General features: G+C 42.4%; 1 protein-coding gene across 1 annotated transcript in view; it reads right to left on the bottom strand.

Annotated features, from left to right (window-relative positions):
- The window catches only part of LOC144754339 (ficolin-1-like), a 292,441-nt gene that overhangs the window by 126,303 nt on the left and 151,336 nt on the right, over window positions 1-14,802 (bottom strand). Inside the window, exons 4-5 of the mRNA XM_078642028.1 lie at window positions 2,837-2,881; window positions 291-326 (exon numbers count right to left, since the gene is read on the bottom strand). Coding sequence (XP_078498154.1) covers window positions 291-326; window positions 2,837-2,881 — 81 coding nt within the window. The remainder of the gene's footprint in view (window positions 1-290; window positions 327-2,836; window positions 2,882-14,802) is intronic.

Here is a 14,802-nt window from a genome sequence, read left to right on the forward strand (position 1 = left end):
TTGTATTCACTTTTTTTAATTCCCAACCCCTTCTCTCCTCCCAACCCCTCCTCCGCCCCGCCACACCAGTTTCTCTTGGCGGCAGCCACCACTGCCTAAATGGACAGTACCAATGCTTCTCAGAAGAGCTATTATACTTTAACAGGACAGTAGCAGCATGTGTCTGAAGCAAGACAATATTAAGAGACCGAGAGCACCTGCATCTCTTAGTTTCGAACAGTTGTAAATAGTGCGTGCCATTGCAAAACTGTATTTCATTTTCAGTTTGTAGTAATAGTCAAGGTTCTTACCGGTGCTGGTTGACTCGCCTGTTTCGCCCTTATCACCTAAAAAAATGGCAGCACTGGGTCAGTTTTCAGAAATTAAGGTGCAAAAACTCAACTCATCTATTCAAATGAGGACATGTTGTCTTTGTTTCTGGTCAGACTCATTGGCATGGCTCAAAATACACTCATATTTCTGAGCATTGTACTGTACTGTTCTAGATTCTTTAAAAAAGAACTCCAAATATAATCCCAAACTCATTATTACTGCAAAACACCCATAACATAATTAATCAGCACAATACTAAGATGAACTGGAGAAGTCAAGGCTGTCACAGTATAACACAAGCAAAAACCATTTTTTTTTTAAATATGAGACCTCCACTGTGAAATAAAGACAATAATCAATTCTACAGCACTAAAGAGCACCAAGGTGAAAAAACTAGTGTTCAGGTTTGACCTCCAACTCACAGCAGACTATGGGTACGATATGCATCTTGGCAATTTGCAAAGACTATGGTCCTCCCACCAGATTTAAAGGCAGGTGTACCATAGTTTGACCATGGCGGAGACTACTCAGTCTCCGCCATGGCCAAATTTCTCCAATGGCCTGACGGAGTAAGGGCTGTCGAAAGTTTGGCTGTATGTCCACCCAGCTTATTTAGATGGGCAGATATATAACTGTTTTTCAGTGCCCATCATGACTAGGAACAATCTGGTGGTAAGGGGCACTGAAAAATGCTTAATAATTCCCCAACTCCACATAGTAGGAAACTCCCACGAAGAGGGGGAGCATTGATTTCTTTATTTCCCAAAAGAAAATTCTACTCTGGGATTGTCGTTTTTTGGAAATATAAAAAATTTGGTAAGTTTGTTGTATGGTTCTGTCATGTTGAAAAATATGAATATAAAATTCCAATGTATTGACAGGAACCGCTGTGATGGCTGGGTCAGCAGACATTTCGAAATCTGACAGATGGCCGCCTGTCAGAAATTAATTCAGGCCTAAGACAGTAAAGAAAATGTCTAACATTTAGCTAATGATGGTGAGGAGGGTTCTCCTGCTACTGTAGAGAAAATAAGGAATTGAAGTCTTAAGAGCACTTGTTTTATCCACTGCTGTATACTTTACACAAGGGCATCACATGAAGTGATACTTCAAAGAGTCAAAAACCAAGAAGCCAGACTATGCCTAGATTAGAAGGCGGATCACATCAACCCAGCCTTGAAAGAGCTCCAATGCCTTCTGAGGTGAGAAAGAATGAAGGGGCATATTTACTAACATTTCACACAATGCAGCGCAGCAAGTAAAGTTGCAGCACAGTTTTTGAGAAAGGGAGTGAGCAGAATAATGCCATATGTTCAAAGATATTGGCACAGTTCTGTTCTCTCCTAGTGCTGGTGCATTTGAGGCTGCCTAGATCCAATACAGGCACCTTTGTGTATTGGCACAAGGGTTCCTGCGTCATGGTCAGTTTTGTTTTTGTACATTAAGGAACACCTTTCTGCACAAAAGCTATCCTTTGAGGCTATTTACTCTTTGTATGTGTGCTGCAGAATGCAGTACACATCCAAAAAGGAAATATCTTTGTTCCTCCTCGCTATGCCAGCCTAAGGTAAGCGCAATATTATTTTGCAAACCCATGTGTACAAGTCTTTGCAAATATGGGTTTGTGTAAAAATACATGGGTGGAGGCACAGGAACGCCAATGCACCACCCATGTAACAGAACCTCTTGAGGACAGAACCTTTGAGGAAATGGGACAAAATCTCTGGAAACTTATTTGAACTATGTGTGATAAGATAATTCTATACGCATGGCCCAATCTGACTTGAACACGTGAGGGAAAATGAATATAAGTGTTGGAACATTTGTACTCCTTCCTTGACAATTATGCCAACCCCCCTGAAATTACATATGTAAGGAAATCCGCCATTTTGCTGTGTGTATTTTTTTCTAGACATCTGTCAGAGCTTTAGCCTGTGACACTGACACAGTTAAACATTATACATATGCGACTTAGTGGTGTAGGATATTTCTATTCCAGTTTCTTCTAAAACGTCATATTTCCTAGCATCTTCTGTTGCAGGCAATGTATTCTCATATATAAAATGTAATTTATTTTCAATTAATAACATCCGATATAAAAATGCTTTCGATATCAAATTTGCATTAGATAGGCAACATTAGCTGAAAAGAGCAGAAAGAGCAGTGGTTATCATTGAATGCCGTTATAGAAGCTATGAAATATGAAATGCAGACTGCCTGAGCTCAGGTAAAGTGTGCGTCATTGGTATGCTTTGCTCTGAGTGGATTGGACTCACTTAAAACATCCTCATGACCCTGTTCTCCAGCTGCATCTTTAAAGAACTGATCATAGAATGGGTTACCTTGTGGCATTCCACAATTTAGAGGGGAGACTAGGTACATTAGGAGGAGCAAATGACATTCAGGTGGCTTGTGCCAAGTGTTGGGTCAGGACAAATGATGTGTTTGAAGCTCAAGGGAGCCTCATAATAAGAACTGACACATCAGTAAGATTGAATATGTCATGGACTCATGGGTTTCTCACCTTTCGGTCCTGGTAATCCTGGCAAGCCAAGCATACCTTTAGGCCCTGTTGAATCACACACAAAAAAGAACTGTTTATCAGAGGTATTGCGTATTGAACAGAAATTATAGACGTACTTAATTTGATATGGATAAATCACTATAAACATGGAACAGCAGCTCCCAGCTTCCTAGTATGATAGCTCAGTAGGGTCATGCAACAACTGCAGAGATCATAAAGCACATTATTTAAACAATACAAGGGAACCCAGGGTGCAATAAGCTAGGGACCTTGGGTAGATACTTATTATCAGAGACAATGGTCCCTAGACAAGAAAGGAAATGTACAGAGAATAAATATAGACTAAATAGAACTATATTTCTTTTTTGAAAATGTCCAGCCGGACAGTTTAATATCGTAATATAAATAATACACAGGGCGTTTGTCACAGAGTGTGATGTACGTGAGACACCAGCCGATGTCTGACTAACACACTGGGGGGACATAAACAGAAAAGGGGAATGATAGGCAAGGTAGGGTCATCTGAATATCATAAATCATAAGCAGACAATCCACAATATACACATATGCATGCACAATTTTTGTTCAACTATGCATTTAGTGCATTTTAGGTCGACGATGTTTCGAACCATACATGATATTGGTTCATCCTCAGGACAGTAATAATTGCCTAGGGAGAAAACAATGTAACGGTGGGGTGAGCTGAGAATCAATCAGCGCGTGAATGGCTTCACTGAAGTTTCCCTCACGCCGTGCAACGACCCCCATTGTGGACCTGCACCAGCCTTTTATCTCGATTCATTGAACAGGGTTATCGTTCCCTCTGAACCTTCCGTATTTCACGCCGGACCCTCTCCCGTGAATCCCACCAAATCGATCCCCATTCACTCGTCCATATCTGTCCTTCCTCCATACCTACATTGGAAGGCACATTTCACATACATAGCCGTCAAAATTACACTCTAGCCCATACTCTATATACACCTACATGTTTTGATTACAACTATTTTACTTGTACTCGTTTCAGCACAGCCACTCTTTCGAGTAGATAGGTTGGTTCGGTTGGGACAGGAGTACCTGCACATGCATCAAGGCACACACGGGGCAGGTCTATAAACTCAGCCCATCTTCACACACGTAGACACACACACACACACACGCACACACACACACACACACAGCACATTTATGTCCTTATGCTAACAATGTCAACAATGCTATAAGAGATGTCTTGATTTGTTTAACCTTGGTGCTATAGTTTAAAATGTGTTTTTATTGAGTTATAATTATAGTTAAATCTGATATTGACATTCATATTTTTAAACACATATGTACTCACACGCTTTCTTTTTAAACTGTTAAGGACCTGCAGATGTTTTCTTATCCACAACTTGCCACAACATCTAACGTACTCCAGCTGCTAACACTTCACCAAAAACGGGACACCACAGAGCACATGCATGATAGAGACTGGTAAGTTAAATGCCTGCTCTTTATGCTTTGGATCAAACCTATCTCTTTGTTTGTATCTGGCAGGGTAGCTGTATTTATAGTGTAACACAACCTTATTTTAATCCTAGTTAATATGTAATGCCATTTGTCCAGTAAAATTATCCTTACACTTGGCATTGTAAGGTAAACACAATAGATATTATTTAGGTCTTGTCTTAAATTGCAGAATAGGAATCTTTGTGGGTCTCCAATTTTATATTTAAACATTTAAATATAATTTTCGTGTATGACTTAAGATAGATTTCTGCACTATATTTGTCTCTCTTTCCTGTCAGCTTCTGTCAATCAAGAGCCCCTCATGTCTTTCTTGCGAACCTCAACACCGATAGCATCTCGGGACATACTGTTAGAAGCAATTAGGCCTCCACCATCCATCAATCAGGTAAGTCTCGGAACCTCTGATCTTTACTTCTACATCTTTCCATTACTCCTTTCACTAACTTATTTTTAAGTATTACTTATTTTATGTACAAACTTAAAAGAGATTGCACTTATGTATATTGTCTTTCTTCATGTCTTTCTCTCTACTCTGTAAGCCTTTGTGATCAGGACCACTTTTATAGTTTGTAAATAAACATTGAACATAATACTTCTTTCTACAGCTGCTGGATCAGGAGCTACATTTTCAACACCAACTATGAGGACACTGTTCAGCAGCCGACATCATGGATGTCTTTCAGAAATGAAACACCTGTTTCGAGCTAGAGCTAGTGAGTTGACATCGAGATATAGTAAATGCATGTATGGACCAACCCTGAATTTCATTCACATGACACTAACTTTATCGTATTTTTTTTCACAACATTTCTAATTAAAGTAATGTCTAGACCTTTAGACACAAAACTGCATTTGATGTATTTCAACTGTTTAGATTTTCTGCTTGCGGGTAGTGGGGGCATTGCACTGCCCAATGATGCTGATCCATCTATATGGAGGGCAGCAAACAATGCAAAAATAGAGTCCAATCCTCTTGCAAACAACTATATCAGTGACCAATGCTGCTGAAAAAGAAGAAGAGTAGTTGCAGTGGGTCAAGGAGGAGGAAGACCAGGACAAGGAGTAGGTTACTATTGTCCCCACACAGAATATCTCTAAGAAAACCACTTCACAGGTGAGCAACAGTCTCCATCCAAAATCAGTTCTGAGGAATGTTAGTCTCCAGCATTTAGCTAAGCAGCCATACATGCTTGTTTGGCTGGTAACTCATTACAATCTCCTGCACACTTATCCCATGATGGTGCATTTTTGATTTTCTCTTATTCATCTAAGGAAGAAAACACCCCTGGTGAGGAACAGGTATACCCCATTCATCATCCTCCCCCACAAAACCACTCAAATGGCACCCTGTGCTTGTGGGGGTGGGTGGGCGTTGGCATGGCCTAATCATACTCTCTGGAAGAATCATTCTTTCCAACATTAGCCTAATGTGTAAGAGGATTTTCAAACAATAGGAGCTACTCTCCGTGAGATAGCTATCTAGCTTAAAGGACTCCCTTAGACTGTTGACAGTCAAATGTGTTTCTTGGTCAATGTTTCAAAATGTTACCCAGAACATCTTTGAATGAGTGAAAGGCAACATTTCTTGGCTATGAAGAAGATAGAGGCAAACGTTTCTACAGAAGTACTTCAATGTAGGAGTGAAACACCACTTACTAACCAACGAACTATGCCACAAACATCTGCCCTGCCTCAACCTGCAACCCCTCCACTTCCAACTCCACCTCAACCTCCACCATCTTACCCTCTACCACCACCAACTCAACCACCCACAAGTCAAGCATACTCTCTGTCAATCCCATCAGCAGTATCTTTTGTTTTGTTCAATTTCACTATGGTAAACGTATTGCATTGAAAAATCTCCTTATGATATCGAAAGCAAAATAACTAAACATTTCTTTTGCATGTCATTTATCTGCAATTTCTTTTAAATATAAGACATGCAATGCTTTATATTTTGGAAAGTTTTTATGCATAAATAATAATTTTTGATTTTATGTTAAAATGTTTAGGAAAATATAAACTGTTCTTGGGAATAGATATAATTAAATAAAATAAGTCTTATTTTAGCTGGTAAATGCCAACTTGGGGGGGGGGTGGCAAATATTAAAAACAAGCCAGGAAGCATCAGTAGAGCAAGACTATTCCAATGGGGCTGATTAAAAAGAAAATACCCACAAAGAGTCCAAAATAATCAATCAATAAAAATAGTATTAAATGTGTAAAATAGATTCAACCTTCGTAAACCAAGTACACTGTTCAACAATTAATAAAGTCATATTTCCAGGCCAGAGCAGGTGCCAGAGTAAAGTTCCAGGCTTGGGGACATCCTCTGCTTAACTGTTCACACCAATGATGTTAAAGGCCATCTCTGATGCAGATGTTAAAAGACTGGACATGGCATGACTAGAGACCATATAGGAAGAAGGAAACACAGGGGTAGTAAAGGAATAAGATGTGACAGATAAACTGGGAGAAAGGACAAGAGGAGGTAGGGCAGGTTGGGGTGGTAGACAAGATTTCAGACCTGCTATCAATAAGGTCATAATGCCACATAGTGTGTGTAGCTGTTAATAATCTCTAAACCTCTCAAACTAAGTGCCGTATATCCAGAGTGATCGATCCCTTAACCTCTTTGATTGGTCGCAGTACCTCCTTCAGAACAGACATAGGGCCTAATTATGAGTTTCGGCAGTAAGGCCGATACGCCAGTATCGCGCCCCTGCACAGCAGAGACTTGCCTCTGCTGGTCTGCCAGATTACGACTTTAAATTTGTCTGGAGGGCGGGCAGCGCGGTGGTCCCAAGACAGTGCCTTTCAAAAAGGAACCACAATGGGAATCCCCCACAAGGTTCCTGCACTGCATGGACTCAAAAGTCCATGCTGTGCAGGAACTGTTGTGCATGTACACCGGGGTGTAAATATGCCCCCCTGTAAGCACCCACAAGCGTAGCAGACACGGGGGACCTGTAGGGCCCCCTTTGTTTTCTCTCCTCCATGGTGTACATGGAGGAGGAAACTTCATGACATCGCCGGCAGATAGGAAACTCGTAATATGCTTGGCGGGACCGTGGAGGTCCCACCAAGCATTTTGTGGCCTCCTGACCGCCACACCACCTCCAGGGAATGGCGGTTACCTGGCGGCGGTTCTACCGCCCAACTCATAATGGGGCGTTCAGACTGCCAATTCGGCAATGGATGGACCACCACAGCTGCAACCCAGCGAGTCTGGCAGTCCTTGGACCGCCATACTCGTAAATAGGGCCAAAGTGACATACTGCGGAGTGAGTGAGTGACCTACACATATGGATTGGTGTCAAGGACTAAAGTGTCTCTCGATTACTGCTGCTATTTATGGTGGGTACTTGGAGAAAGAGATGAAGGCAGTGCAGGTAGGTTCATCTAGGAGCCTCTGGAGTTAAGCAGGGTGTGGGTGCGGGCCCAAATGACAATGGGGTCTGCTCTTCAGACATCACAGGCGGTTGTTACTCAAGGCCAGGGACAGCCCCAATGTCTTCTTTCTTCTGGGAGGTGGTGGCAACATCTTCCTACCCTACTGGTTGCCCTACAGTCTCGTTCTGGAGCTTTTTAGTGACTGATCCTATTTGTCTCTGGGCAGTCATATTCTCCCTGCTTGTGTGTGGTTCCTCTTCTGCACTAGTAGTTGACAACTGTTATGCCTGATTTGCCATTGAAGATGATCTTTTGTGTCCTAAATTCTGCTCTGATATTTGACTGGTCAGCCTGGTCTGCTGAAAAGAAAGGTAAACATTTTTTTTTATTCATATGTTCAATACTGCATATCAAATCAACTTTATTTGAAATGGATATTAATCCTTAAAAACAATAAATTACACTGTGCACTCTTTACCAAATATTAAAATTGTAAACAATTTTAATATCCAATAATTCTTTTGAAACAGGCATTCAAAAGAGGAGAAAGGTTTTTAGCAAACAGGTTTTTTTTAATAAACATTTGATTACATTTTTAAAGATGTTCTTCAACATATTGTCTCTCTTTTCAGTGTATTTACCGAAGGTTACAAAATGTTTCAAAAGGATTATGTACGATTTTTGTATTACATTTTGGAGAATGTTTTACTAGTTGTGTGTTATTTTTCATATTATTATTTGCAAAATTATGTTGGTTTGAAAATAAAGCAAAGGTACTCTATGGCAGCATCACATAAACAAGCGTTTACAAAATGGAAATGTTATATATGCCAACGTAAAAGTTGTGTTTTAACTGTTATGATGTCCCAAAATATAAAATATAAAATGTATTTCTAATGTTTTATGATAAGATGATTTGTAAATCAAAACAAAAAATATAACACTACATGCATTCAATTAATAACACACAACAGAACTTACATACAACATGGAAGGTTAGAATGAAGATAAAACTATACATACAACTGGGCACTACTCTCAAAATAATGAATTTGTTAGCCTTTAGAAAGGATCTTAAGTCCTGGCTTTTTGTTCAGTAGTGTGTGGCATCTTCAGCCTGCTCTCGGTCTGTATTGGGTTCGAAGCGCCGGGACACTCCTCGGAGTAGCTGAGCGCTATATAAAACACGTTATAACATAACATAACATAACATGGGTCCCATGCATTGTGTCACTGGAACCAAGCTATACCCAGGTGATAAGCCCAGAGCAAGGGTACAACTAGTCCTGGGATTGAATTGGAATTGGAATTGGAATTGGGATTGGGATGTGACCCCAGTAATTACCAGTGGCTGAGATTAATTCAAGCATTCTATCCATCACTTTTTGTGTACTGAGTACACACTTGCATAGTGGTGTCATGCGGAGTATCAACGTTCTGGGGCCTTAATATGGGATTTGTTGTACAGCTGGGTGTGGATACCCACTGCACTGCAGCTCAGGCCGGGACCAAGAAGTATAATTGTAGGGATGCATGGCCCTGAGCTATGACCAAACATTAAAGATGTGCTCCCTAGGTGCATTCTTTCCTAAATACTGGTTGTATTACTAAATAGCAACCCCCAGAATATCGTGATACAAGAATATCGAGGACAGAATATTGTAAGGTAATTGCATGTAGGGAGCTACAGATTTACTATTCATAATTACACATCTACATACCTGAAAGATCTATGTCGGAAAGTCATTCTTTTTGCCCTGATCACCTCCACTTTCTTTTACTGATACCGGGGGTTACTGATGCTGAAAGTGCCCCGGGCTCTGCTAACTAGGCCCAGGGACAGAGCAGGTATATGGTAACTGGTATCATTCTACTTGACCAAAACAACCAACCTGTAAGTCCCTAGTACATGTAACATAAAGAGGTTTAGGGACCCCACTGGACTTAATGCAATTAAGCGTGCCCTTCTATGGTTCTGGTGTCATTCTAAAGCCATACCTGAGTTCCAGGTTGGTTGTAAAATAAAACCATGTCCAAATTCTACTTTGGAATTAAAAGTACTTCCACAGACCAAAATTACCTTTTCAGTACATATGTCACCCCTACAATCTGCCCTCGGTGCCCAAAGGGTAGGGTGCATTGTTATAAAAAAGCAGGGACTATACGAAATATGTTTTTCATTCCCTTGTAGGTGAAAAACAGCCAAAGTTATTGCACTGCTGCTACTGACAACATAAATAAGTAAGGAGAGCCCGTACGGACAACGCTTATCACCTGCACTCGCCACTTTGCTTTTGGGGACTTCAACACCCAGCGTACTTAGCACCCGGAGGCGTCATTGTGGAATCTTGGTGCCAGGCAGCGCATAAAAGCAGCCTCAGACTCCCACAGCACGGGAGCCCCTACGGACATCGCTCATCACCTGCACTTGCCACTTTGTTTTTGGGGACTTCAACACCCAGCGTACTTAGCGCCAGGAGGCGCTCACGTGGAATCTCGGCACCAGGAGGTGCATAAAAGCGGCTGCAGGCTCCCGCAGGGCGGGAGCCCCTACGGACAGCGCTCATCACCTGTTCTCGGCACTTTGTTTTTGGGGACTTCAACACCCAGCGTACTTAGCGTCAGGAGCCACCAACGCAGAATCTCAGCTCAAGGCAGCGCAAAAAAGCTGCCTCACGCAGTGCCAAGGGCGGGCCCGTCTGTGCCCGTCCGTGGCAGAACGAGGCAGGGCAGGGCCACCCACTTGGTCTAAATATTTGGATACCATTAAAGGAGGCCACAGTGGAACCTGAGTGGGGCGAGAACCTTAAACAATGAACAGAACAGAACAGAGCTGGTGGTGAGACTTTAAGATTAAGTAAATAATTTGTGTCTGCCCACTAAAACATTGGTGACCTTTTGCTACTGCTGTGGCTGCAAAGAGGATCTGCAAGTGGCAGCTGTGAGCAGTAAGATACCGGAAGTGGTCTTCTTTAACTACTTTTTTATAAACATTTCTTGTTTCTTTTTTGATTAGTTTTTAGGATTTTACGGTTCAGCTAAATTGTGTTTACATTTTTGTTAAACATCCCCATTTTTTTTAATGAGTTTTTAGGATGTTACGGTTCAGTTAAATTGTGTTTACATATGTGTTAAATGTCCCCATTGATTCTACGGCGAATATCCAGTGACAATTAGTGTATTTAACCTGTTGTTAATATATTTCTATTTGTGAATTTTATATTCGTAGTGTAGCCCACTGAAGTTAGCTCTTTTTACCTTGCACTAAGCACTTTGAATCTAATTCCTAGCCCCTGGCACTTGGCACTTTGCACTTTGCGCTGCACTGCTCTAGTAGCGAATCTTCCTTCTGTATAAGTCCGCCATATCTGCTACATTGCATATAGTAATTTTTTTTGTGTTTCTGTGGGGGTATTTAAACTTATTAACTAACTCATTCCTCAGAGGTACCCCTATCCCTCCCTCATGAAAAAATGCTGAGGTCATCCCAGTTTATAAAAAGGGGGACAGAGCGAGGCCATCGAGCTATAGGCCAATTCGTCTTATTGACTCCCTGCGGAAGATATTTTGCAAGCAAATCCTAGGCCAGATGCAGGATTGGATTACAGAATCCAACATCCTGAGTGATCTTCAAGCAGGTTTTTGAGCCAAAACTAGCACCCTGGACCAAACCTTCCGTATGTTGTGCATCTACTGGAAGGAAGTGCAAGTTAAGGGAGGAAAGCTCTAAGTGGCTTTCGTAGTCTTTGACCTAGTCCCGTGTGCAAACCTCTGGAGGGTCCTAAAGGAGCAGGGCATACCAATTAATCTTTTAGATGTTTCAATTAGATTACATTCATCAAAAACCGAACATGTGAGGTGGGGGGAGAGTAACCAAGTCGCAGATCCCTTCCAGGTCTAGTGTGGAGTAAGGCAGGTCTGTGTCCATGCCACCCACTTTTGATTCTTTTTTTATTAACAATGTTAATTTTTTAGACAGAGATGGGTGCGATGCCCCCAAAATCGGCCTGTATCTGTTAACCAGAAAAACACACTCCATTTTGATGTTTGGAGAATAGTGCATTCTGGGTGAAAGATGTGCCACACTTTTCAACAAGTAACCATAGCAGAGGCAGGCAAATGTACTCCTATTGGTTGGGGGTGCCCTCCTCTTGCCAGCCCAGAATGGAGGATAAATATGGCAGAGCTGAAGGAGCTCCTCAGAACAACAAGAGAAGAAGGACTGCCCTACTTGACTCTTGGATTGCATACCATGAGGCTTTGTACTTAGAAGGACTGCACCGGCTACACTCTCAAGTCACGACAACAGAAGTAGCCCCGGGCGGCATTCGCGTAGTCGCTGTACATGGAACTCTGGAAAGTGGTAAAAAAAAACTGCAGCACTATGTTGAGTTTCGCGAGTGGGCAGAGTTGCTCGCCATGCCCGTTCGCATAGTGCGTTCTCGCACCGGAAATCACCCACAAATAGAAACACGCATTTAGCGTTTTTTTTTAAATGTGTGCTTTTGCATGACTGTTGTACTTTTTTTACTTGTCACTTTACATTTTATTTTCTTCCTTATTTTTCCTTCCTGTTTCTACTTTCTTCTTTTCCCCCACCCAGCGCCGTGGCAGAGCAGGGGGGCTGCAGCATCAGGACCCCCAGAATCAGCACCACCCACAGCCACCTACCTTGAGGTCAGCCGCGCCATGAAGGGTGCAACCCAGCATGATATTCTCTGAGGTGGAGGTGATTGCCCTAGTTTTTTATGTGCAGCACCACCTCCACTCCACCCACGCAAGAAGGTAGGCCTGGCAGTGGGTATGCCCTCCAAGAGCGTAGGCCACGGTGGGAGAGGGTGTACTGGGCTGTGAGCTGCTGCTCTGGGATCCGGCGCACCCAACAACAGCTTACGCACTGGTGGGCTGACATCCTTGGAGAGGGATCAGGACCTGCTCGACCTGCTGGGTGTGGAGGTTGCAGGGCTTAGTGAGTAATAATTATTTATTTGTTGTGGTCTATCAAAGCTAATATTTTTCCTAAACAGCAAGTATGCTGCTCACACTCAGGTAAGCTATTTTTATGTTACAAATAGTATGTGATCATAAAGTAGACCGGTGCTCTGCGGCGCTACCTAATCCTACTCATTGGCGCGTGCTTTGGCTGTTTAGTTAAGAAGTCATTTAGAGTCTCCTCTGTCCTGTCACTAAGATAGAGGTAGTTAGCGTGTTCTCTACTTCTCTGTGCCTTTATTTTTTTGTTGCTCGTTCAGTCCCCAACCCCAAGCAATTTTCCCAGTGATGTGTAGTATGCATGTATTGTAGTTCTGAAGTCGTAACATGACGATTTTTATATCAAAAGACCGAAAATGGCTAGTACACTATGTAAAAGCATTTTCGTCATATTCCAGTAACGATTTCACCTCGAAATCGTCATTTTCGTCCTGAACCCTTGGCTTCCATTTTGTGTACGGCAGCCATTTTGTGGGTTGCCCTCACATAGGCTTATAATACAGCTAAATTCGATTCCTAAGGACACGTACACCTTAATTGACTTCTCCCTGACCTGGGCAAGCTGAAACCATTGCCCCAGGCCGAACCTGTTTGGTCAGTTCCTCTCCCAGTGGCCGAACGAGATAGCATCAAGGCACAACATGCCATAAACCCTTTTCATCGCACACACACCCTGCCTAATCTTGCTCACACCTGTCCCTGCTCTTTTCTCTCACTTGCTTTATGATGAGGAGGTGCCCGTTTTTATTGGGGGTCCACCGATATCTGATGAAAATGTTGGGTCTTGCCGGGTAATTTGTTGTGGGCTGGACGAACTGTAATGTGGGTTTGTCATCATGACTCTGCTTTTCCTTTGTAGTGAAAACATGTGAATGGTATACTAAAATGTGAAGAATGTTTGCCTAAAGCACAATATTTCGTATAAAAAGAGAAGCCTGGCTTTGTAAGATTGAGCAGTCTCCTGAGAATATACACACCGTGTTGTTGTACTTCTAGGACGCCTGTTACTTGGTTGCAGCCAATAAATTCGATCTTTGACTTCACCTAGAAGACTCTGAGTTTCTGTGTCTGAATCAGGAAAGGACTCGAGGTCTTAGGGTGTACCCTGACACCACTGGGTTACCGGTTCGGTACCGGTTCTGAAAAACCCAGTACCTCAGCTGGCGCCCAACGTGGGGCGATACCAACGGTACCGGTCAAAGCCTGAGGTTCGTGAGGAACTTCGTGTGAAAATTCTGGAGGAAGGCCGCCACTTCATCGACCCCTGCATGTCGACGTTGTTCGAAAGTCTTTGCTGCGAGGTTCCCCGCTTCCCGACGGCTACAAAGGACTGCTGCCCTGACTATCACCCTGATTTTGACCCTTGATGTTTGGTAGAGCGAAACGATAGACGAGTCTTCTGGTGACGTCATCGATATCTCAGTTAAGTATAAGTGGAGCGTCTCCCAGTCCTTAGTTGGTTCTTAGTTTTGGTATCCCTTCGGGATCTTTGATTTGGAACTTGCAAGTACCAAAGCCGAAGGACTCGTGTATTCACGAGAATATCGTAATCGATAATCCTTTGAAGTTTGAAGCTAGACTAGAGAGCGAAGATGCCTGGTCTTAGCAGATTTGGAAATTTGTTTTGTCTTGGTTGTAATAATAGGGATTCCCGATTGGAGGACTCGTGTCCGGTTCCTCCGATTGGAACTCCAACTTATGAATTGTATGTGAAACATGGAGTAGGCCCCATCACATATAATGAAGTGTGGATCCGCTACACCAGAAAAGATGGTGTTTTAAAATGGACCCAATATGGTAGCTTTGACACGGAAATCTTAGATAACCTCGAAGTTAAACTTTTTAGGAAGAAAGCCCGGCCGGCGATGTTTGACCCTTTCCGCCTATGGCGTAAGGAAGCCAAACAGAAAGAAATTAAATTAGCGAAGAAAAATAAGAGAGACGGGTATTTCGATAATGCAAGCTGCTATGCAGTTTAAAGACAATGAAGAAGAACAGATGAGTGAGCAGTTGCACAGGCAACGTAAAATGGTCATCGATAAATGTTATCCAGTTTTGCCGCCTCTTCAGCA

This window comes from Lissotriton helveticus, chromosome 5_1 (genome assembly GCF_964261635.1).
Source record: "Lissotriton helveticus chromosome 5_1, aLisHel1.1, whole genome shotgun sequence".
Classification (NCBI taxonomy): domain Eukaryota; kingdom Metazoa; phylum Chordata; class Amphibia; order Caudata; family Salamandridae; genus Lissotriton; species Lissotriton helveticus.